The 25,080-nt window shown below is 40.7% G+C and overlaps 1 protein-coding gene across 1 annotated transcript in view; it reads right to left on the bottom strand.

Moving 5' to 3' along the window:
• The window catches only part of DNAH6 (dynein axonemal heavy chain 6), a 284,532-nt gene extending 272,079 nt beyond the window's left edge, over positions 1-12,453 (bottom strand). The window contains exons 1-2 of the mRNA XM_068975806.1: positions 12,229-12,453; positions 4,018-4,194 (exon numbers count right to left, since the gene is read on the bottom strand). Of these exons, the coding sequence (XP_068831907.1) occupies positions 4,018-4,194; positions 12,229-12,453 (402 nt within the window). The remainder of the gene's footprint in view (positions 1-4,017; positions 4,195-12,228) is intronic.
• Positions 12,454-25,080: the final 12,627 nt, after the last annotated feature.

Genomic DNA, 25,080 nt, shown 5'->3' with positions numbered 1-25,080 from the left:
TGGCATCCGGTCCCATCACTTCATGGGAAATAGATGGGGAAACAGTGGAAACAGTGTCAGACTTTATTTTGGGGGGCTCCAAAATCACTGCAGATGGTGACTGCAGCCATGAAATTAAAAGACGCTTACTCCTTGGAAGAAAAGTTATGACCAACCTAGATAGTATATTCAAAAGCAGAGACATTACTTTGCCGACTATGGTCTGTCTAGTCAAGGCTATGGTTTTTCCAGTGGTCATGTATGGATGTGAGAGTTGGACTGTGAAGAAGGCTGAGCGCCAAAGAATTGATGCTTTTGAAGTGTGTTGTTGGAGAAGACTCTTGAGAGTCCCTTGGACTGCAAGGAGATCCAACCAGTCCATTCTGAAGGAGATCAGCCCTGGGATTTCTTTGGAAGGAATGATGCTAAAGCTGAAACTCCAGTACTTTGGCCACCTCATGTGAAGAGTTGACTCATTGGAAAAGACTCTGATGCTGGGAGGGATTGAAGGCAGGAGGAGAAGGGGATGACCAAGGATGAGATGGCTGGATGGCATCACTGACTCCATGGACATGAGTCTGAGTGAACTCCGGGAGTTGATGATGGACAGGGAGGCCTGGCGTGCTGCGGTTCATGGGGTCACAAAGAGTCGGACACGACTGAGCGACTGAACTGAACTGACATCAACTCCAACAGTCGCCCTTTGTCTCTCTGACAGGACTGACTGGCTTTAAGATAAAAGACTCACCACTGCAGACCCGCTTTGATGAACAATTGAGGTTCACATATAAATGACATTTTTATTGTGTATTAGCATAGTTAGTAGAAGCTGCCATTTGCACAGGAGAGTTACTACCATAAGCCCTCTGGGACAACCTCTCCAAAAGAAGTGTATTCATAGAGGTCATTATTCCCCATTTCTGATTAAATACCCCACTGAGTAGGAGTTTCAGAAGAGAATTCTGGAAAGTTCAGAGCTAAAGGAAATACTTCTTTGAACTCAAAAGATAAAACGTGCTTCTTTCACTTACTGACCAAGGATAGTAGCAAAGGCACTGTTTTCTTATGCAAAAGAAGAGACCAAACTGGATGCCAGAACCAGAGAAAACACACATTGCTTTGTCCTAATGTTTCAACGTGAGCTGTGATCAACTTTTTTGAGACAAGAGTGCTAATACTTTAACAGGAAATGTTTTTATTATATTCCTTAAAAAGTATACTGCATTCTAAGTGAAAGATTTCTTCAACAATAGGCCTACATAGTTACATTTGATTTCTAATTATGTAACTCAGTGTGAAGATGTCATTCAATTTAAACAGTCACCCAAGTTTGGATTTTGCAGGGGTTGGGGGAGGGAAATAAAATGTAGAAGAACTATCTTACTCTTCTATGATGGATGCCCAGTCCAACTGATAATGTGCTCATGTGCTTAGTCGTGGCTGACTCTTTGTGATCCCATGGACTATAGCCTGCCAAGTTCCTCTGTCCATCGAATTTTCCAGGCAAGCATATTGGAGTGGGTTGCCATTTCCTTCTCCAACTGATAATCAATCTTCCTTAATTACCAGAAGCAAACCCTTTAACTTTCCTCCCTCCCTCCCTCCTTCCTCATTTATTCCCTCCCTCCCTTCCTTCCTTCTTTCCTTCCTTCATCTCCCAGGAAATCCTCATTGTTACATATCCATTCTAAACTCATTCTGAGAAATCAATACCCAGGAAAATAAATATTTTTCAAAATAAATATCCTTCTTTTAAATGAAATATCCCCTTTTTTCCACATTTCCCTTCAAACTCTCTTTACTGAATTCTTCACTTAGTTGCAGTTACAATCAAACATAACCCGTGACGTATTCCTTTTCAGTTGCTTCCTTCATTCCAGATGTGCACAAAATCTCTTTTTAATTTTTTTAATTAAAAAAAAATTGTTTTTGGAGTTGATCTGGGGGGCTTCCATGGTGGCTCAGGGGTAAAGAATCTGCCTGCCAATGCAGGAGATGCAGGTTCAATCCCTGGGTTGGGAAGATCCCCTGGAGAAGGAAATGGCAACTCACTCCAGTATTCTTGCCTGGGAAATCCCATGGACAGGGGAGCCTGGCCAGCTACAGTCCGTGGGGTTGCAGAGTCAGACACAACTTAAGTGGCTAAGCATGCATGCACAGCTGATTTACAACATTGTATTAACTTCTACTGGACAGCTAAGTGATTCAGTTATGCATATGTGTGTGCATGCTAGATCTCTTCAGCTGTATCTGACTCTTTGTGACCCTATGGAATATAGCCCGCCAGGCTCCTCTGTCCATGGGTTTCTCCAGGCAAGAATACTGGAGTGGGTTGCCATGACCTCCTCCAGGGGACCTTCCCCACCCAGGGATTGAACCTGAATCTCTTATATCTCGTGCAGTGGAAGGCAGGTTCTTTATCACTAGTGCCATCAGGGAAGCCCTCAGTCAAACATATATATATTCTTTTTCATATTCTTTCCCATTATGGTTTATCACAGGATATCGAATGTAGTTCCCTGTGCTATACAGTAGGACCTTGCTTTTTTTACTCCCTATATATAATAGTGTGCATAATCTCTCTCTTTTTAAAATTTAACCTACTTTATATCAAATGAATTAACAACCTTTCTCAGCCCCACTTAAAATATCTCATTTTCTCTAATTTCCAGAAATCAAAGTTATACAATTTCATGTAAAGATTTCACTTGCCAATGCAAGAAATGCAAGAGATCTGGGTTTGATCCCTGAATCAGGAAGATCCCCTGGAGGAGGGAATGGCAACCCACTCCAGTATTCTTGCTTGGAGAATTCCATGGGCAGAAGAGCCTGGTGGGCTACAGTCCATGGGGTCACAAAGAGTCAGCGACTGAGCGACTGACCACACACACACACACACACACACACACACACACACAAGTTCATGCAGTTTATTATATGATATTCTCTCAAGATGATCTCAACCAAACCCGTGGGTGAGCCTTCTTCTAGCTGGCTTTCAAGTCCAGAGTTGTCCCATCTTATCTGCCTTGCTAACTTTTCACACATTCCTCTGAGTTCAGTGCAATTCCTTAGGATAGTTTTTCTTCCACCAATGGTCATTCTGGCCACCAGATATAAGCATCCATTCTGTTCAGTTTTCCATTATTTTGTTCTTTAAATGATCAGTGAGAGCTCTTATCACACATCTACTAGGCTTAAGTGTTTACTTGTCTATTTCTCACCTCCAGATTCTATAATTCTCAAGGACACACTTGTCCTCAACTCTTCATTCCTAGCGATCCAGCCTAAAGCCTGAAAGAGACAGCTAGCACTGAAAGATCCTCTCAATAACAAGCTCAGAGAATTCTTGGCTCTATTGGTATTTTTATTGCAAGTGTGTCCTCCATATTTTCTCCCATTTCTGTTTTTTGTTGTTCTTGTTAAATATCTACATGTATTCATGTAAAGCCATGCTCTAGTGATTTTGCCCCAGACCTACTATTCACTTGTTCCTTCCCCACTCTATAACTCTCATCAATTATAAAAGTTGTTTCTCCAGCTGATTCAGTTTCTATTTTATTGCCCTTCACCAAGGTCTTCAAAGCTTTGGGGGAATAATGATGAAAATTTCATAAAAGTTATAATAACATTCAAAACAGTATTATATCTTCTTTTAACATGTCTTCTAGAGAACATCAGAAGACAGTGTACAGACTGAAAGTTTTCCTTTATGATTTTATCCTGTTCTTGCCTGGGAAACCCCATGGAGAGGAGAGCCTGGCTGGATACAGTCCTTGAGGTTGCAAAGAGTCAGATATGACTTAAGTGGCTGAACATACATGCACAGTTGACTTACAATGTTGTATTAACCTCTACTTGACAAATTTCCCTTAAACAGGAAGAACTGGGAGTTATGTTTCCCAAATCCATTATATAACCTAATAGAAAAAGACTTTGCCACTATCATTATGAGTTAAAAGGTTAACTCATGATAACTCAGGTTACCAATGTAAGAACTAAAATTGAAAGACTCAGTGAAGCACTTTAATACTATACCTGTGTTTTCTTTTTCACAGCCTCTCCATGCTCAAGAAACTGAACAAGAGATTTGGTAGAAGTTTTTTCTTCAGGACTTCTTGGAGGTTTTAGGACACCAGAAGTGATTAACCGGTTTCGGTTCTGTTCATATATGTAATCAGGCATCTTATGATCTTGGTGGACTTTTAGTACTGGCTTTGGGAAATAAAGAGACATGTTAATCTCTCAAAAATTAATGTGAACTGGTCTTATTCTTAACTACCTTTGGGTTCTGGCTCTGTTAGAAATTGGTCACCTTCCAGGACTACTTCCTATCTAGGCCACAATCATTATAGCAGCTACCACCAGCCTGTCCATGGCCTGCTGCATGAGTAAGCCTTTTCTACTTAGTTTCCATTAATTCTGCCTTTTAAACACCAATGAATACTTCTAAGTGTGATGTTATGACAGAAAGAGTGCAAAAGCATGAAATGACATACTCACTAATTGTTCAATACAAACCCCCTACCATTCACTACAACAGCTACTGTGGGAAGGATCATACATTCCTCCCACCTTACCCAAAAGTCACTGTTCACTTTCTATAGCCATAACTGGTTGATGACCATCACAAAACCAGACAACCTGATTTTTCAAATGGGCAGAGAATCTGAATAGACTTATTTCCAAAGAGGAAGTACAGATGACCCACAGGCTCATGAATAGATGCTAAGTATCATTAATCATTAGGACGGTGCAAATCCAAACCATAGTGAGATATCACCTCACACCTGTCAGAATGACGGTTGTCAAAGAGACAACAAATAACAAGCGTTGCTGAAATGAAGAGAAAAGGGGAAAACTGCTGGTGGGAATGTAAACTGGTACAGCCTCTATGGAAAACAGTACGGAGATTCTTTAAAAAATTCAAAAAAGAACTACCATATGACCCAGCAATTCCACTCCTGGGTATTTATCTGAAGAAATTAAAATAGTAATTCAAAAAGATATATGCACCCTATGTTCACTGAGGCTTTATTTACAATAGCCAGGATATGGAAGCAACCTAAGAACCCATCAATACATACACACACACACACACCGTGGAGTATTTTACTCAGCCATTGAAAACAGTAGAATTTTGCCATTTGCAGCAACATGGATGAACTTGGAGGGTATTATGCTAAGTGAGGAGAAGGCAATGGCAACCCACTCCAGTACTCTTGCCCGGAAAATCCCATGGACAAAGGAGCCTGGTAAGGCTGCAGTCCATGGGGTTGTGAAGAGTCGGACATGACTGAGCAGCTTCACTTTCACTTGTCACTTTCATGCATTGGAGAAGGAAATGGCAACCCACTCCAGTGTTCTTGCCTGGAGAATCCCAGGGATGGGGGATCCTGATGGGCTGCCGTCTATGGGGTCACACAGAGTCGGACACAACTGAAGCGACTTAGCAGCAATGCTAAGTGAATTAAGTCATACAGAAAGACAAATACTGCATGATATCACTTACATGTGGAATCCAAAAATACAACAAACCAGTGAATATAACAAAAAAGGAGCAGACTCATAGATACAGAGAACTAGTAGCTATCAGTGGGGCTGAAGGGGCACCGCAGAGGCTGGGGAGTGGGAGATATAAACGACTGGGTATAAGGTAGGCTGTAAGAATATATTTCACAAAATCAGAAATAGGGCCAATATTTTTTAATAATTGTAAATGGAGTGTAACCTTTAAAAATTGTGTATAAAATACAACAAAATTCCAGTTATAAGATAAATAAGTACTATGGATGTAATGTGCAAGATGATAGGTGCCATACATATGAAAGTTGTTAAAAGAGTCCTAAGGGTTCTCATTATAAGAAAAAATTTTTTTCTTAAATTTTGTATCTATATGAAATGATGGCTCTTCACTAAACTTATCATGGTAAACATCTCATGATGTATGTAAGCCAAATTACTATGTTGTTGATGTCTAACTTATAGAGTACTTTATGTCTATTATATCTCAATAAAACTGGAAGAAAAAAAAAAGAGAGGCAACCAGATTCTATATGCCAGTTTAGTCAAAGAACACTGCACTTGGTATGGAAGTATTCAGCCACAGAAAATCAAACTCAAGACTCTAGACATAAATACCAACATTTGGAAATATAAGAACCAGAGAAATAGGTTAGCTACCATGGTGGGGATGCAATCAACAAAACTAGACTGTGGGACTATATAGAAAAATAACCAAATTTTATCAATAAAATATTTTTCCCAGGAAAAAATAAAAGAGTTGATGGAGAACTTATAAATCAAGAGACTTAAGAGAAATATCAACCAGTTAGAAGAAAAATATCAACCAGTTAGTGCATAGATCTTATTCTGATCTAAATTTTAACAAGGACTTTGCAAACAAAATTATTATAAGACAATCAGGGAAATGTGAATTTTTTTAACAGTTTAAATTATTGTAACAGCTTTCCTGAGATATAATAGACATACATTAAGCTGTACTTTGGAGAAGGAAATGGCAATCCACTCCAGTATTCATGCCTGGAGAGTTCCATGGACAGAGGAGCCTGGCAAGTTACAGCCCATGGGGTTGCAAAAAGTCAGACACAACTGAGCAAGTAACACACAAACACACACACAAGCTGTACATATTTAAAGTGTCCAAACTGATGTGTTGACATAATTTGAAAGTCATATTATATATATGTTCTAGTTTTTTCGTGTTTTTGGCCAACCCAATTATATATATGAAACAGAACTCAAACATGAGCCTTCTCAGGTTCCTTTACAATACTCCTCCCTAGGCAAATACTGATCTGTTTTGCATCATTATACATTAATTTTCATTTTTCCAGACTTTTATGTAAATGCAATAAAATAGTATGTATTTTTTGCCCAACCATCTTTCAGTATAATTAATTATGCTGAGATTCCTCTATGTTGTTTCATCCATAGTTCATTTTTTTTAGGCTAAGTAGGAAGCACCACAATTTATTCATTCATCTCTTGATGGACATTGTGGTTGTTTCCACTTTGGGGCTTCTAAAAACAAAATGCTGGAGGGGGATCAAGATGGTGGAGTAGAAGGGCATGGAGCTCACCTCCCCAAAAACACATCAAAAATCCAGCTACAGGTGGAACGAGTCTCACAGAAAACCAGTTGGAAACTTGCAGAAGATCTACACAACCAAAGCTGCAAGAAAGATCTCCAGGTAAAGGGGTAGAAAGAGGAGGGGGTGGGAATGGCATGCTGGACAGAACTGGCACCCCGGGAGGGATCCATAAAGGAGAGAAGTTCCACGAGGTCAGACCCTCACCCCCGGAAACCCCCTGGCCTTCTGCGAGGTCCACTAGGGCAGATAGAGAGCCTGGAGAAGGCTAATTCGAATTGGGAAGAGTGTGGGTGTGCTGACTTACTGTCAGGGCAGACAGAGACCACTGCTAGTCACTGCTGCCATACCACACTCCCCAGTTCCAAGTACACACCATAACAGGCTCACCAAGGCAAAGTGCCAAGTCTTGGACAGACACACTCTGGGAGAGGACTCCATCTACCTGTAGAGAGATAGACTGGAAGGCCTAGCATGTGATCCTGATCAAACCTTGGATCCCTTTGCCTGCACACACAGGGCAGGAGCAGGTCTGGTCCTTGTGGACTTTGTCAGCGTGCACACTAAGTGGGGCCACAGAAATGCACAGCAGCTAGGCTCCGAGTCCCTGGTAGACATGCCAGAGGCAGGAATATACAGGTTTTGCTTATTTCTGGCAGCAGAACTCTGGCCCTGCCCACTTTACACTGAAGTTTGGAGCTGGATCTGGGGAGGACAGTTCTGGGACAGGTCAGCAAACAGGCAGCCCAGGTCCCAGGTGGCAGCAAAACCACTTAGATTCCTGCAGCCACCAGCACCCTGGCCCCAGCTTCATACCAACAGTAGATGTGGGACAAACACACAGAGAGGCAAGATCATGGGCTGCTTCTGGGTGGAACCATGGCTGCCTGCATGCGCCATCCACAGGTTCACTGTGACCATATGGGCCTCACTTGCTTTAACAGTCACCTCCTGTGGGGCAGGGCATCCACATGTTGATGAAAAATTAATCAGTTGGTTAATGAAGAAATGGAAAGTTTTATTCAAGACATATTTGAGGATTACAACACAGACAGAGAACCTCAGAAAGCTCTGAGAATTCTTCTACTTGTTAGAAGTCAAGGCATAGTTATATAAGTGTTTCTGAGACAGAGATGTACATTAGATGTACATCAAATGACATATTGGCAGTTTACATGATCCAGGTCCAAGTATGGCCATGGTGGGTCATGTGACCAAGTATGAGATCAAGAAGGAATATTATCATTCAAGGAGCTGTCTTGTTGATTCTGGGAGATGTTGCTTTTTATGGTTGAACAGGTATTCCTGCCTCTGAGAGAGGTCTAGTTGATGCACATTGCAGATACACAAAGCACTGTGCAAGGAGAGAGAAGGACAAAGAGCAGAGAATTTTTTATGTTTCAATTCTTCTTGTCTTGCCATAAAATACAAATTTTATTTCATATACTCAAGGGCAATGGATCCTGATTAAACCCAACCTTCAGGGTTTCTACTCCCATAACTAGAGAACAGACCCCTCCCCAACAGGGCAGTGACAGCCATGGAGAAAAATAGAGACCTCACCCAACATCCAGCACTAGCTCTGGAGACCACAATGTCTACCATCACAGCTACTACCAAGGGATAACAGCAAACACACTCAGGATAGATGTGGCTGGCATTCAGGCCAAGCCAGTCACTACACAAAAATACAGTCTACATGGGGACACTCCTTCAAACACCAACTAGATAACTGCTTCTCCTAAATTCACAGAGACAGAGAAAGTTTAAGTGAAATGAAAAAGCGGAGGACCCATTCTCAGTTAAAAGAACAAGAGAAATTTCATGAAAGAACAAATAATGAAATAGACTTCACCACACTATTAGACCCCAAGTTCAAAAAGAAGATAATAAAAATGCTGAAGAAATTGAGAAAGACGACTGATGGAAATGCAGATCACTGAAACAAGGAACTAGAAAGTGTAAGGAAGAACCAATCAAAATTAGACAGCTCAATTGGTGAGATAAAAACCAATCTAGAAGCAATAAATAGCAGACTAAACAACGAAGAAGAGTGAAAAAGTGATCTGGAAGACAGAATAATGGGAGTCACCCAATCAGAATGGCAGACAGAAAGAAAACTGAAGGGAAAAAAAGCAACACATAAGATATATGGGGTAATATAAAGCATGCCAACCTATGCATAATCTATTTGCATACACTGTCTATGCATATCAGTCTATTTGTCTTTCTTGACACCAATAGTATAATGTCTTCGTTATTGTAGTTTTATAGGAAGTGTTGAAATCAAGAGTGTTAGTTCTTTTTCAATGTTGTTTTGCTTGTTCTAAGTCCTTTGCATTTCTCTATGAATGTTAGAATCAGCTTGTCAATTTCTACCAAAAAAAAATATTACATGGACTGTGATTGGAATTATGCTGAATTTATAGGTCAATTGGGGAGAACTGACATCTTAAAAATATTTCTTCTAAACCACACAGCATCATTCTTCATTTATTTAGATCTTTAGTCTCTCTGTTATATTTTGTAGTAGTCATGTACAGATGTGAGCGCTGGACCATAAAGAAGGCTGAGCACTGAAGAATCGATGCTTTTGAATTGTGGTGCTGGAGAAGACTCTTGAGAGTCCCTTGAATCAATCCTAAAGGAAATCAACCCCGAAAGTGGACAAGGATAATACCGAGAAAAGAAAACTGCAAGCCAATACTGCTGACAAACATAGATGCAGAAATCAATAAAATAGCAAACAGAATTCAGCAATACCTTAAAAGGAGCATACACTATGATCAAGTGGAATTTGTTCCTGGGAAGAAATGCATTTTGGGGTTCCAAAATTGGGGACTGGCATCTCTGAAGGCTTGTCCATTCAGTCTGGCAGGTGATAAAGCCTGGGACTCAATCAGATGACATCTCCTCTAGGATTCATTCCGGTGACATCACCCAATCTAAAGAAGCCTGTGGTTTGTCTTAACTAGGTTCCCGATATTATTTTCTTTACAGTAACCATCATTAGATGACATTGCTCAGTTTACTTACTTAGGATCATTAGAATGCCAAATGGAATCTTGTCTGCCTTGTTCATTGCTGTTTCCCCAGAGCATGACTCAGAGACTGGATGATAGCAGGTATCGAGTAAATATTCAACATATATGAATTTATCACATTGATATCAAATGGAGCTTACTTTAATCATCAAAGGTTCATTATACACTTTTGCCAAGTGAAGTAAATCCATCAGAGAGAAATAAGTGTAAAAGTAGATGGGAAAGTCACATTAAAAGTCATACAAAGTTCATGGGGAAAAAATAGTAGGGAGGCCCAGATACTCCCCACTACACATAGTACAGGCACACTGCTCTCTGGAGAAGGGAGCAGCTACAGGCAGTACCCTACCCACCTTGCAAATGGAAGTTCAAGGACAAGAGCATCTGTTACTTCGTAGTTTTTGTTAATCTAAATTGCAATTGGTTGTATAGCTTTCTTTGTATTTAAGCTGTTTATTTTCTTCTTAAATATTTGAATTAATTCCTTCAGTTCAATTCAGCCGCTCAGTCATGTCTGACTCGTTGCTACTCCATGGACTGCAGCACGCCAAGCTTCCCTGTCCATCACCAACTCCCGGAGCTTGCTCAAATTCATGACCATAGAGTCAATGATGTCATCCAACCATCTCACCCTCTGTTGTCCGCTTCTCCTGCCTTCAATCTTTCCCAGCATCAGGGTCTTTTAAAATGAGTCAGTACTTCACATCAGGTGGTCAAAGTAGTGGAGTTTCAGCTTCAGCATCAGTCCTTCCAATGAATATTCAGGACTGATTTCCTTTAGGATTGACTGGTTTGATCTCCTTGCTGTTTAAGGGAGTCTCAAGAGTTTTCTGCAAAAGCATCAATTCTTTGGTCCTCAGCTTTCTTTATAGTCCAACTCTCACATCTATACATGACCACTGGAAAAATCATAGCTTTGACTAGATGAACCTTTATTGGCAAAGTAACGTCTCTGCTTTTTAATATGCTGTCTAGGTTGGTTATAGGTTTTCTTCCAAAGAGCAAGCATCTTTTAATTTCATGGCTGTAGTCACCATCTGCAGTGACTTTTTTCCTAGGTTAATCTTTTTTTACATAAAGTAACATTAAAATAAAAGTAATGAAATCAGCACTATGGATCTGCAAGAATGTCTACCTCCTGCATGAATTCGTACTTAAATTTGAGAAGCAATGGAATAAGGGTTAATGTCCATTACATATATATATACAGTTAAACATATACATATATATGCATATGTTTTTTAAAACCTCAAAAGCTGATAGGAAAAAAGCAAACAACTTAATTTTAAAGTGAAAAATTGTTATGAACAGAATCCATGAAATAAGTAAGATGCGTTCCACTGAATGAATAAAAATACACTCAGTGTCCACCACATATATACTGCCTCCCACTCTTCTTTTACACTTTTCCTTCTCTCAATTCTCCAATCTCTGACTCTCTTTTCTATGGTAACTGTCATTAACAGCAATCGGATATTTATCCTTTCTCCATGGTCAAACAATTTTACATAACTTTTACATAATGTTTTATATAAAATACATATTTTTACATGGTTTGTTAACTTTATTAATAAGATGCAAACCACAACAACAATGTGATGTAATTTCCACCTATCAGTCTAGCAAAAATAAGAGAAGTGATAGCCTCAGTTCTGCCAAAGATGTGGATTCTTAAAATTATTTTTCAGACATGCACAAAATTTTTCAGGACACTAGGCATTTGCTTGAAAATAATAAAATAATACAATTATACATATTACTCTTACTGAAGTTTCTAGTATGAAATGGTACCCGAGTACCTAAAATAGTCTTACAACCGACATGGTTAAGTATCCTTATTGCACATAATGCTAGAAAGGATTTATGTGCTACAGAACTTTTTCATCACAGCATCCCACCACCTCAAACAGTTCTTTTAGAACTCAACATTTTTAAAAATAAATAATTATGTTTACATGCTCTTAAACAAGTCCTAACTTTCAAGTTTTCATTCCTTCTTTGTTAATTAAGAGTCTAGAAATTATTGCCATTCCCCCAAAGCAACTCTGCAACTTCTAGCTAAAAGTGGCTAACATGCTGGTTTTCAGCCTTACCAAAGGCTCCAGTTTTATAGGCTGCTGTCGTTTTCTCGTCCTCTCCTGAGCTTTTGTAGTGTGTTCAAATGTCAGGAATTGTGTATCACTTTGATTTTCCGTGGGTGTTACAAAACTCAGTCTTCCCTTTGCTCTTATACTATTCAGTCTTGTAAGCAAGGGGTTTTCTGACAGCTCTCCAATACTTTTCAGGTCCAACTCATTCTCTGAGAGATTAAAAGCCATCTTCCTCCCTGGAGAGGTCAGGGTCAAGAAAAGAAAAATGAAAAGTAAAGCGAAAGAATTGGGGAAGTAGGGTTAAGCAGAGATGTTTTAAGAACCAAGCAGAGCTGCATTTGTTTATCCCCAAAGAAAACCTATCAAAGTTACCCCATTCTTCCCAAACTAAGGACTTGAATTAGAGTAATGAAAACTATGCCTGGCCTTCTAGAAGACCCACAACTTGGGTGGGACCCAGGAATTTGCATTTATAATAACTTTTTAGGTGATGGTGTTGCTGCCTCTGATTTGGGGACCACATACCTGCATGCATGCTAAGTTGCTTCAGTCATGTCCAACTCTTTGAAACCCTATGGACTGTAGCCCTCCAGGCTACTCTGTCTATGGGATTCTCCAGGCAAGAATCCTAGAGTGGGTTCCCATGTCCTCCTCCAGGGGATCTTCCCGACCCAAGGATCGAACCCATACATCTCTCCTGCATTAGCTGGCAGGTTCTTTACCACTAGTGCCAGCTGGGAAGCCCACTAGTCCAGATTTGAAAGGATTAATAGAAATGAAATCATAGTGAGATCCTTTCTCACACTTGAGTGTGCAAAATATTTCTGAGGGTGGCAGTGGTGTTCAAAAGAAAGGTAATTCTAACACAGGCAATCTGAGATATCCAGCCTAGATACTTATAGATAAACCAAATAAAGGGGAAAAAAAAGAGTTGATGGCTAAATCATAAAATAGTGCTTTGGGATTTTATGAGGATGAGAATCACTTGAGAAGCTTGTGAAAAAGCAGATTCTAATTCATAAACTTTGAGTAGCAAGGCCCCAGAATACTAGAACTATCAGGCTTTTGTAATGGTCTTGTACTTTCACCAACACTCACACTCCAGTCCTGTCACATGGATGGAAATACTTTTCTTAAAAACAGTATTATCACACACAAGGTCTTAAACCAGGAGTCAGCAGGTCCAGGTTTTAGTCTAGAACAGCACTGGCCAATCAAAATACAATGCAAATCTCCTATGTAATTAAAAAATTTTACGTAACCATATTTAAAAACAAAAAGGAACATAAAAAGAATTTTTTACCTTTTTATTTTGTATTAGGGTATAGCCAATTAACAATGTTGTGATAGTTTCAGGTGGACAGTGAAAGGACTCAGCCATACATATACATGTATTCATTCTTACCCAAACTCCTCTCCCATCCAGGCTGCCATGTAACATTGAGCAGAGGTCCCTGTGTTATACAGTAGGTCCTTGGTTGTTATCCATGGTAAATATAGCAGTGTGTACATGTCTTCATCCCAACTTCTCCCTCACTACCCCTTTCCCCCGTGCTTCCCCTGGCAAACATAGAGTTCCTTTTCTAAGTCTGTGAGTTAAAAATAAATTAATTTTAATAATGTTTTTTATTTAATATAACTAAAATATTATCATTTCAACATATAATCAGTATAAAATTTGTTAATGTGATAGTTTTATTTTTTGTTACTACATCGTGGAATTATTTCACCTTTAGGACACATTTTAATTCAGAAGAGGCGCACCCCCCTCCCTGTGTGGTTAGTGGCTACCATATTGAAACAGGTCCAGATCTGACCACTCAGTGAGAGATCTTGAACAAGTCTCTTGGTATCTCTATTCCTCAGTTTCCAGCCCTGTAAATTGGTAGGTAGGTAGTAGGTATCATTAAAATACGACTTTCTCTGCCTCTCTGAGCCTTTCCTTCTATATTCCCAAGGTCATGCTGAGTCTCTTGCCTAGAAGTCGTAGTTCAGCCCCACAGCTCGATTCCTCAGGACTCACCAAGTCAGGCTAGAGAAGCAGCCGCCTCAGAGGGTCTCCTGAGACACAGCAAAGACAGATCTGGGAGTAGAAAGTTGTCTCTTAAGCCTAGACTGTTTCCCGTTGCCTAGCAGCCACCGGACCTCCACTGATGCTTACTGCGCCTGTGCGCGATCTGTCGCCACTGGCAACCCCTCAGCCAACTGCTGCTCAGATTCTGAGTCCGGGACTGTGCTGGGCAGTCGAGCCAATGACTGTCTCGGAATGTTTTCCTCGTCGCTGTTTGGTGGAGAGCCAGCACTAGACCTACCGGCTCTTGAGGGCCAGGCTGGAAGGCGGTGCAACCGAAGAAGTTGGTAACGTCTGCTTGTTCCTTCGCTTGTCAGCGGCTCCCGCTCACGACCCCTCCCTCCTCCAGTAGTGTTTTCTGTTGCTCTTCAACAGGTTTGAGACTGCCTGACATTCGCTTTAATCCAGCTTTGTCTGGTTGGAGGAATCAAGTGCTTTTGTAGACAGTTCAGGCCCCGGTCTCCGAGAGAGCGACCGTCCTGCATCTCTGTCCCACCCATTGACCTCCTTCCAACAGTGTCCTAAAACACTAGGAATGCGGGCTCTTCCCCTCAACCTCCACCCTGTCCTTTCTACTTATGTTCTTTTCTACGTGAAAGGTAATTTAGTGTCCTCAGTGTCAGGCACAGCAAGCCCATATTACTTGGTCTCTGCACTATGTTCACCAAAACAGACCCTGGATCTTGCATGGTCTTTGTGTGCGTGCTAAGTCATTTCAGTCGTGCCTGACTCTGAGACTCCATGAACTGTAGCCCTCCAGGCTCCTCTGTCCATGGGATTCTTCAGGCAAGAATACTGGAGTGGGTTGCCGCGCGCCCCTCCAGGGGATCCTCCCCACCCAGGGACTGAACCTGTATCTCTTATCTCTCTCCTACATTAGCAGGCGGGTTTTCTACCACTAGCGGCACCTAGGAAGCCCCTATGGCTTTTAGACCCACCTATTAAGGTGGTACAGTGGTAAAGAATCCGCTTGTCAGTGGAGAAGATTCAAAGTGAAGGGTTCGATCCCTAGATGGGGAAGATCCCCTGGAGGAGAAAATGTCAACTTGTGGCAGTATTCTTGCCTGGGAAATCCAATAGACAGATGAACCAGACGATTCCAGTTCGTGCGGTCGCAAAGGAGTTGGACAGGACTGAGGGATTAAACACACAACAAACAACAAGTCTCCAATGACTGCTGGCAATGCTATATGGAAGCAGCCCCACGGATGCCCCATGCAGGTGCTTACTTCCCCATGCAGTTGCTTACTTTAGATGCCTTATCCCAGTTAGTGATCAGGTGAAGCAGTCCTTTCACCTGTCTGGGGTAAATATTCCACCAGATGACAGTCTTGGTTTTCAGCCTCCCCTCAAAAATAACATAATCACCTCTGAAAGTCATTGTTTTACTTTTTCCTTTTTGGTCCTTTTTGTTTTAACCTTGATTTGTGTTTCTTGTCTTGAACGCAAAGCCGTATATGAAGTGCTCTACATATTAAACTCACAACATGCATTTTATCAATCTTAAGATACTCAGGTATGAATTTTACACAGTAGAAAGACATGTAACATGTCTCTGCTTACAAAGACATGTCTCTGCTTACAAAGTAGAGAGACATGTAACATTAAAGCTGGAAGGGATATAACAGACCACTCAATCCAACTGCTTCCCCATTTCATTAAAAAGAGAGATGAGACCCAGAGAGAAAGTAAGTAATTTACTCCAGGTCAGGCACTTAGCCCTGGTAGAGATAAAACTAGAATACAAATCTCCTAATCCTTAATCAGGACTAGGAAACAGCAAGAGAGAAACTTCAGTTTAGAAACAATCAAAAACCTCAAATGTAGACATCATAAGGTACACACAGGTAATCAATCAGAGTGAATAAAATACAAACTAATAATGAAAAAAATTAAAAACCAACCCAATATACATCAAAGCATATTATAATAATATGTAATGTGAGACACACCTCCCAAAATAGATTACATTTTGGATCTGCAATGAATATTTTTATCTGTTCCTTTCAAAGTTTATGCAGTGGGAAACAAAAATCTATTGCTCCTCAGGTCAAGAATCCCTTTGTTAGTAGATGAAGGTGTCTGTATTCTAATGTTAGTTTATGAAGCTAAGGATTTTATTCCTAGAGCCAAGAATGGTAAGGATAGGAGACATGGACACACACAGTTTTATGAAGGTATTGCTATATTGAACACTACTCATCAAATCTCTCACAACTTATTTTTTTTAATGTGGCAAGATGTTATCTCCATTATCAAATACATACATACCCAGTTGCTTCTGTCATGTCTGACTCTTTGCTATCCCATGGACTGTAGCCTGCCGGGCTCCTCTGTCCATGGGATTTTCCCGACAAGAATACTGGAGTGGACTGCTATTCAGTCCTATTGAATACCTAATATATCAACACAAATAGAAGCTTTGTTTATTGCATGTTAATTGTTTCATAGTTTCTGCAATAGCAATGATTGTTCCTATTTATTGAGTGCTTATGTGCCAGGTTCAGTTCAGTTCAGTTCAGTCACTCAGTCGTGTCCGACTCTTTGCGACCCCATAAATCACAGCACTCCAGGCCTCCCTGTCCATCACCATCTCCCGGAGTTCACTCAGACTCACGTCCATTGAGTCCGTGATGCCATCCAGCCATCTCATCCTTGGTCACCCCCTTCTCCTCCTGCCTTCAATCCCTCCCAGCATCAGAGTCTTTTCCAATGAGTCAACTCTTCACATGAGGTGGCCAAAGTACTGGAGCTTCACCTTTAGCATCATTCCTTCCAAAAAAATCCCAGGGCTGATCTCCTTCAAAATGGACTGGTTGGATCTCCTTGCAGTCCAAGGGACTCTCAAGAGTCTTCTCCAACACCACAGCTCAAAAGCATCAATTCTTCGGCGCTTAGCCTTCTTCACAGTCCAACTCTCACATCCATACATGACCACAGGAAAAACCATAGCCTTGACTAGACGGACCTTAGTTGACAAAGTAATGTCTCTGCTTTTGAATATACTATGTAGGTTGGTCATAACTTTTCTTCCAAGGAGTAAGCGTCTTTTAATTTCATGGCTGCAGTCACCATCTGCAGTGATTTTGGAGCCCCCCAAAATAAAGTCTGACACTGTTTCCACTGTACTATACTATATATTTTTCATTTGTTCTCTCAAATATATCCAACAAACCTGAAATTCCCATCACATAGCTAAAGAACTAGGCTACAAAAGATTTACAAGAACAGATTATGAAAGCAGTAATACTAAGTGAAAATGCTTAAAATTTATTGAGCACTAAGTTAAGTTTTATATGCTGGACCTTTGTAAAATGTTTTCTACTATTATACTGTTCATTGCAACAGCTCATATTGTTTTAGAGGTATTATTATACCTATTCCACCAAAAAGGAAATTGAGGCTTAAAGAGGTTGATTTACCCAAAATCACTTGAGAAGTGGTAAATGGTAGAGCTAAGATACACATTCAGATTCATGAAATTTAAGTTAAAGTTCCAAAATATTAGTCATGGAATTTTGCTATTGGAGGTATGGTAGACTATATTCTTAAAAATTCCTGAAGCAAAACTCCTGTGTATTTGGATAAACTCCAAGGCACATTATTTTAACTGTATTGCTGAACTCACAAGAATAAGAGAATCATAATAACAGAGTACTGTTGATGGAAATGTAAATTGGTGCAACCACCATAGAATAGAAAACAGTATAGAGATTCTCAAAAATTCGAGAATACAACTACCATGTAGTCCAGCTATTCCACTTCTGGCTATTTACGCAAAGAATACATATTTTCTAATATATTAGAAAAAATATATTCACCCCTATGTTCATCACAGCATTATTTACAATAGCCAAAATATGGAAACAACCTAAAGCCCATGAATAATGAAGGGATAGAGAAGATGTGGTACGTATATGCAATGGAATACTACTCAGCCATAAAAAACAAAATCTTGCCATGAGACAATAAGTATGGATCTTGAGGGTATTATGCTAAGTGAAATAAGACAGAAAAAGACAAAGACCATATTATTTCACTCATTCATATATGGAATATAAAATAATAATAATAAATGAACAATCCAAAGCAAACAAAAACAGGTATTACAGAGAGCAGAGATGTGATTGCCAGGGGGACTGCAGGGGGTGGAGAGGAAAAAATGGGGATCAACTCTATGATGATGGGTGGAAACTAAATTTTTGATGGTGAGCACACTGTAGTGTATACAAAAGTTGAAATAATGTGTACAATGTTATATACTTGAGATTTATGTCATATACCAATGTTATGGCAAAAAAAAAAAAAAGAAACCAAACTGTATACTCAAAGTGTGTGTAGCCAATTGTGTGTAAGTTACACTTAAGTAAAATTTATTCAAGAAATGATAAAATTGTATGCACAAACTTTTTAAAAGAGTAACAATTATTCCTAGAATTACACTTCAAAATCACTTGGAAGTATGAAAGTGAAAGTGTTAGTGGCTGAGTCATGTCTGACTCTTTGCTACCCATGGACTGTAGGCCTCGCGGCTCCTCTTTCCATGGGATTCTCCAGGGAAGAATACTGGAGTGGGTAGCCATTCTCTTCTCCAGGAGACCTTCCCAACCTTGGGATCGAACCCTGGTCTCCCATCTGAGCCACTAGGGAAGCCCAAAAATCATGTGAGGCTTTTCTAAACATACAGATTTCCAGGCTCATGCCAGACCTGGTAAATAGGGATCTTTGATATTGGCGTTTAGGCAAATATAAGCTTAAAAATCCCTGTATGTAAATCAAATGAACATCTCTGGCTAGGAATCACATCTACAGGTGAAAATGTATGAAGATTAAAAGATGTTACATTAAATAGGTCATAAAACAGTTTGCATAACATGATTATATTTTTACAAGCAGAAATGTATGTAAACTCAGCAAACTGTATGGAAGAAAAATATAGTAGTTTATGAGATTTGTGGGTATTTTATACTCTGCTCTTCTGTATATTCAAAAATAAAAGCTGTGTACTGCTTTTGTATACAAAAAAGCAGACGGTAGCTCAGACAAGAGACCCAGGTTTGATCCCTGGGTTGAGAAGATCCCCTGGAGAAGGGAATGGTTACCCACTCCAGTGTTCTTTCTGGAAAAGTATGTTATTTTTAAGTTAACAAAGAAAATGTATGAGCGCATAAAATAGAGACCATGAATTTGGTGGAGGCCAGGGTGAATGGAGCAGGGACACTGGTGGAGGATTTAGCCTTCAGTGTAAACAAGACACACCTTCCTCCATGTGGAGGGAAGGAAGGTGGAAGTAGATTAGATGGATTGGTAGATTTGGGCCAGATTTCCTCTTTTTCTCTGTGAAGCAGGAAGTAAGCTCAGCCGCAGATAAGAATGGACGTGGGGGTGGTCAGGCTCCTTATAATTTATATGGTGGTGGTGGGATAACCCATCTTTAATCTTGACTGTTCACAGTTTAGTTTCAGGGTCTGTAAAACTGCTTAAAATTGTGTTCATGGGTGGGAGGAATTGAGAGATTGGGACTGATGTGATTGATACTGTGTATAAAAGAGATAACTAATAAGAACCTAGAGTATAGAACAGGGAACTCTGCTTAATGCTCTGTGGTGACCTGAACAGGAAGGAAATTGAGAGAGGGGAGATAAGTGTTTGTTTAGGTGATTCACTTTGCTGCACAGTAGAAACCGACATAACGTTGTGTCGCAACTATATTACAATAAAAACTAATTTTAAAAATACCTACAAGAAATTGTAATCATGTTTTGTTCCCAGCTGTTTGACTTTCAAAGGAGTCTGTGATCAATCGCCGCTCAGAGTTGGGAACTGCCCATCGGAAGTGGTGATGGGGGTGGTGGCCGTGATGGTATCATATTCCGTTGCTCTATCACCACCCTGTGGTCAAATGGATGAACTGCCAAAGGTGGATTTGAAGCACAGAGTTTGAACTTCCCACGTTGCTCAGGGGTAAAGGACCCACCTGCAGGAGTTCAATTTCTGGGAGCTCTCCCGAAGATCCCTGGAGCAGGAAATGGCAACCCATTGCAATATTCTTGCCTGGGCAATCCTATGGGCAGAGAAGCCTAGTGAGCTACGGTCCATGGGGCTGCAAAGAGTCAGACACGACTTAGCCACTAAACAGTAACAGCAACAACAAAAATTTTTCCTTCAAAATGTTGAACCAATGTTAATTATTCATGAATGAGAAGACCCGCCCAAGCCCAGATAATTATATTCCAATTAAAGATTTTTACAGAAGTGATCTCTGAGCCAGTGTTGAATGTTTCTGAAAGGCCAAAAACATTATGTGTATTGAGACTGACTAGGAGAGTTTTGAAACCCCCTGATGCCCAGGCCAGATGCCATGCTAATTAAACTCTCTAAGAGTGAGAGACCCAAGCATCAGGGTTTTATCTAATGACCCCTTCCCGATGTGATTCCAATGTCCAACCAAGTCCAAGGGCCTCAGCCACAAGTCCTTGCTCTTCCAGGTGTGCTCCATGAGCCAGCAGCATTGGCACCCCCCCCACACCTCCAGAAGCTTGTTAAATTGTGGGATCTCAGGTCCTGCCCCACATCTCCTGAATCAGTCTGTATTTTAAATAATTCTCAGGTGACTCACTGCATATCAAATTAAATTCTGTTAAAGAGATCAGAATGATTGTCCAGTAGGTCCGCTGGATATACAAGGCAGGAATGGTGTTTAAAAGGTGGGCTTTTCATCTCTGATCACTTCCAGCTACAAAAAATGTGTAACTTCTATGCCACTGCTGAACAGTTCTAGTTGTCTGAAAGATTCTTTTCTTTTAGTAGATGTCAAAATATACTTTCTAGCCAGTTCTGCAAACTGCCCTCATGATCTCTTTTAAAATATTTGAAGGATTTCCCTGGTGGTCTAGTGGTTAAGAATATACTTGCCAATGCAGGGGACATAGATTCTATCTCTGCTCCAGGAAGATTCCACATGTTAAGAGACAACTAAACCCACGTGCCACAACTACTGAGCCTGAGAGTCACAACTATTGAAGCTCATGCGGCCTAGAGTCCTTGCTCTGAAACAAGAGAAGCCTGTGCAATGAGAAACCTGCATACAGTAATTTGAAAGTAGCCACTCACTAGAGAAAGCCTGCATGCAGCAACGAAGACCCAGCACAGCCAAAAATAAGTAAATAAAATAGAAAAACAACTTGCAAGATTACAAATCTCTCAAATTTAGAATGAAAACAGTGACACACTTAGAAGTAAAAAATAAAATTATTTGAGAGCAGAAATGTCTTGCCTTAATCTTCCTTCTTTGAAACCCTCCCTTTCAACCTTCCAGTTTCTTTCAGTTCAGTTCATTCGCTCAGTCATGTCCGACTCTTTGCGACCCCATGAATTGCAGCACGCCAGGCCTCCCTGTCCATCACCAACTCCCAAAGTTCACTCAGACTCATGTCCATTGAATCAGTGGTGCCATCCAGCCATCTCATCCTCTGTTGTCCCCTTCTCCTCCTGCCTCCAATCCCTCCCAGCATCAGAGTCTTTCCCAATGAGTCACCTCTTTGCGTGAGGTGGCTTCAGCATCATTCCCTCCAAAGAAATCTCAGGGCTAATCTCCTTTAGGATGGACTGGTTGGATCTCCTTGCAGTCCAAGGGACTCTCAAGAGTCTTCTCCAACACCACAGCTCAAAAGCATCAATTCTACGGTGCTGAGCTTTCTTCACAGTCCAACTCTCACATCCATACATGACCACTGGTAAAACCATAGCCTTGACTAGATGGACCTTTGTTGGCAAAGTAATGTGTCTGCTTTTCAATATGCTATCTAGGTTGGTCATAACTTTTCTTCCAAGGAGTAAGCGTCTTTTAATTTCATGGCCGCAGTCACCATCTGCAGTGATTTTGGAGCCCAGAAAAATAAAGTCAACCACTGTTTCCCCATCTATTTGCCATGAAGTGATGGGACCAGATGCCATGATCTTAGTTTTCTGAATGTTGAGCTTTAAACCAACTGTTTCACTCTCCACTTTCACTTTCATCAAGAGGCTTTTTAGTTCCTCTTCACTTTCTGCCATAAGGGTGGTATCATCTGCATATCTGAGGTTATTGATATTTCTCCCGGCAATCTTGATTCCAGCTTGTGCTTCTTCCAGCCCAGCGTTTCTCATGATGTGGAACCTCCAATCTGGGCTTTCCTGGTGGCTCAGCATTTGCACTGCAGGAGACACAGAAGATGTGGGTTTGATCCCTGGATTGGGAAGATCCCCTGGAGGAGGGCATGGCAACCCACTCCAGTATTTTTGCCTGGGGAATTTCATGGAGAGGAGCCTGCGGTCTACAACCCATAGGGTTACTAAGAGTCAGACACGACTGAAGCAACTTAGCATGCACCCGCTAGTGTGCAGAGTGGCAGAGACGGGGTGGGTTTGTGGGCCTGAGCCCTTAAACTGTGGTGTCCAACACTGCTTCCAGGTAAATCTTTGTCAGAACTGAGTTGGATTGTAGAGACTTGGCTGGTGTCTAAGAAGTTTGTGTTGGCATGAGAAAAACCCCTCCGCCTGCCACATGTTGGAAATGGGGTCAGAATCTTAAGAGCATAGAGCAGGGGTTAGCAAGTACCATCCCATGAGTCAAATCCAGACTGTTGCCTGTTTTTGTACACCAAGTTTTACTGGAATACAGCCATGATCATTTATTTACGTATTTGTTGTTCAGTTGCTCGGTCGCATGACTCTTTGCCACCCCATGGACTGCTGCAGCACGCCAGGCTTCCCTGTCCTTCATCATCTCCTGGAGCTTGCTCAGACTCATGTGCATGGAGTCAGTGATGCCATCCAATCACCTTGTCTTCTGTCATCATATTTACATATTTACTGTAGCTATTTTTGCACTATAACAGCAGAGCCATATAGTTGTGACAGAGACTATCCGACCCACAAATATTTACTATCTGGTCCTTTAAAGAAAAAATGTGCTGACTCCTGCTATAGTAAATAAACATAATGTAGTAAATAAAAATATAAAAAAGGACGCACCAAGTCAGGAAAAACTACAATTCTTTTTTTTTTTTTCAATTTATTTTATTTATTTATTTATTTATTTAAATTTTTATTTTTACTTTATTTTACTTTACAGTACTCTATTGGTTTTGCCATACATTGACATGAATCCACCACGGGTGTACATGAGTTCCCAAACATGAGCCCCCCTCCCACCTCCCACCCCATATCATCTCTCTGGATACAATTCTAACTTCAGTTAGATTAAATCTCCTGGGAAATGTCTCATTGCTGTCAATTTTTTTGCCGTTGTAGACACTTTATAGTTTGTATCATCATTTTTGGTCTTTAGACAAGTTGGAAATAGGTAAGCTAATACCAGTCTAGTAACTGTGTTTGCAAATGGTAAGAAGACCGTGAGTGACACCTAGTGGACAATAGCAGGAAGTTCTGAAACTTACACTGCCCAAGGCACTGAGATATTTGACTAAAAAGTGTTTGGAAAGATTATTCTTATAGACTCTAGGGCAAATGTGGCATTTTGAATATACCCAACTACTTTCATCCCTCCCTACAACTGTACAAAGGATTTTTTAAAGTTATAAACTCAGGGAAATTAGGAGAATGGGAGAAGAGACAATAGGTATAAAAATCTGGATTCTAGAAAGCAGAAATATGAGTGGTAAGTGGTTAAACAAACATAAAAATGATAGTCTAAGCAGTTGTGGGGAAAGATAATGTCCAATCTGATGGACACTATAGAATTCCCAAAGCCTCTGAAATCAGTGGTATCAGATATCTCTGGAAATAGGGCCTTTAAATAAGGATGTCGACTGACTGACAATGAAGTGGTCAGGTCTTCAAATCTGGTCCACCCTCCCCAAACCCAGCAGAAGAGTGAAAACTTATACTCTGGAGTGAGTAAAATAGTTTCTAGACTGATAGATAATATGCACATTTGAGGGTGGGTCACCATCCTTGGGGTCACAGAGAGGCGGACACAACTGAAGCAACTTAGCACGCATGCGTGCACACCATACTGAATACGACCTGAATGTGTGCATACCAAATGATGAGATCACCCAACCCTCTTTCCCCACTTAATTCCCAGAATAATGGCCCAGGGTGTCCAACCATCTCAATTTCCTGGGACTGCAAGTGTTCCCAGGATGGAGACTTGGGGTTTCAAAACCAGCACAGTCCTGAACAAATCAGGATGTCACCCTAGTCTCAACACATTAGCAGTTAGACCCTTTCATTCAGGAAACTGGCAGAATCTTTGGGGAATTTTACCAGCCCAAGGGGACCAATCTGAACATATGGGGAGTGGAGGTTCTACATCTTAGTGGTCCAGTCAGATCAACCTTGTAGGAGGGTCATTGAACAAGCTCCAAATGGGCACGTGGAGGTTCCAGCTGTGTTTTTAGATCCTCTTTCAGAAATAAGCAGACAACTAAGAATTATTAGACAATTCAGGGGAAGTCTTACACAAAAGACAGAAGCTAGAACATCCAAACAGGATAAGCAACAGGAGAGGTAAGTACCTGATTCAAATTGGGATGTCAGAGTCTTTCTCTTGGATCCCAAAAGATGCACCTGGAGGGAGAATCTTCTCTTCCTCTCTCGCCATGCGCTGTTAGGATGTGTGTGGAGCTCCTGGAGGCCCTATTCTCCTCTGTAAACGGAAGCCCACAGTTGGCCACATAGAGATGCACTGATGGGAAATGAACTCAGCCTAGCATCCCCATGGCTTCTCATAGCAAGATCATTATCCCTAAAGCTGTTTTTTATTTTTCCAAAGTTTG

The sequence above is a fragment of the Capricornis sumatraensis genome, chromosome 1 (assembly GCF_032405125.1).
Source record: "Capricornis sumatraensis isolate serow.1 chromosome 1, serow.2, whole genome shotgun sequence".
NCBI classification, from domain to species: domain Eukaryota; kingdom Metazoa; phylum Chordata; class Mammalia; order Artiodactyla; family Bovidae; genus Capricornis; species Capricornis sumatraensis.
Note: the sequence above shows the minus strand (reverse complement) of the source record. Positions and strands in the feature narration are given on the sequence as shown.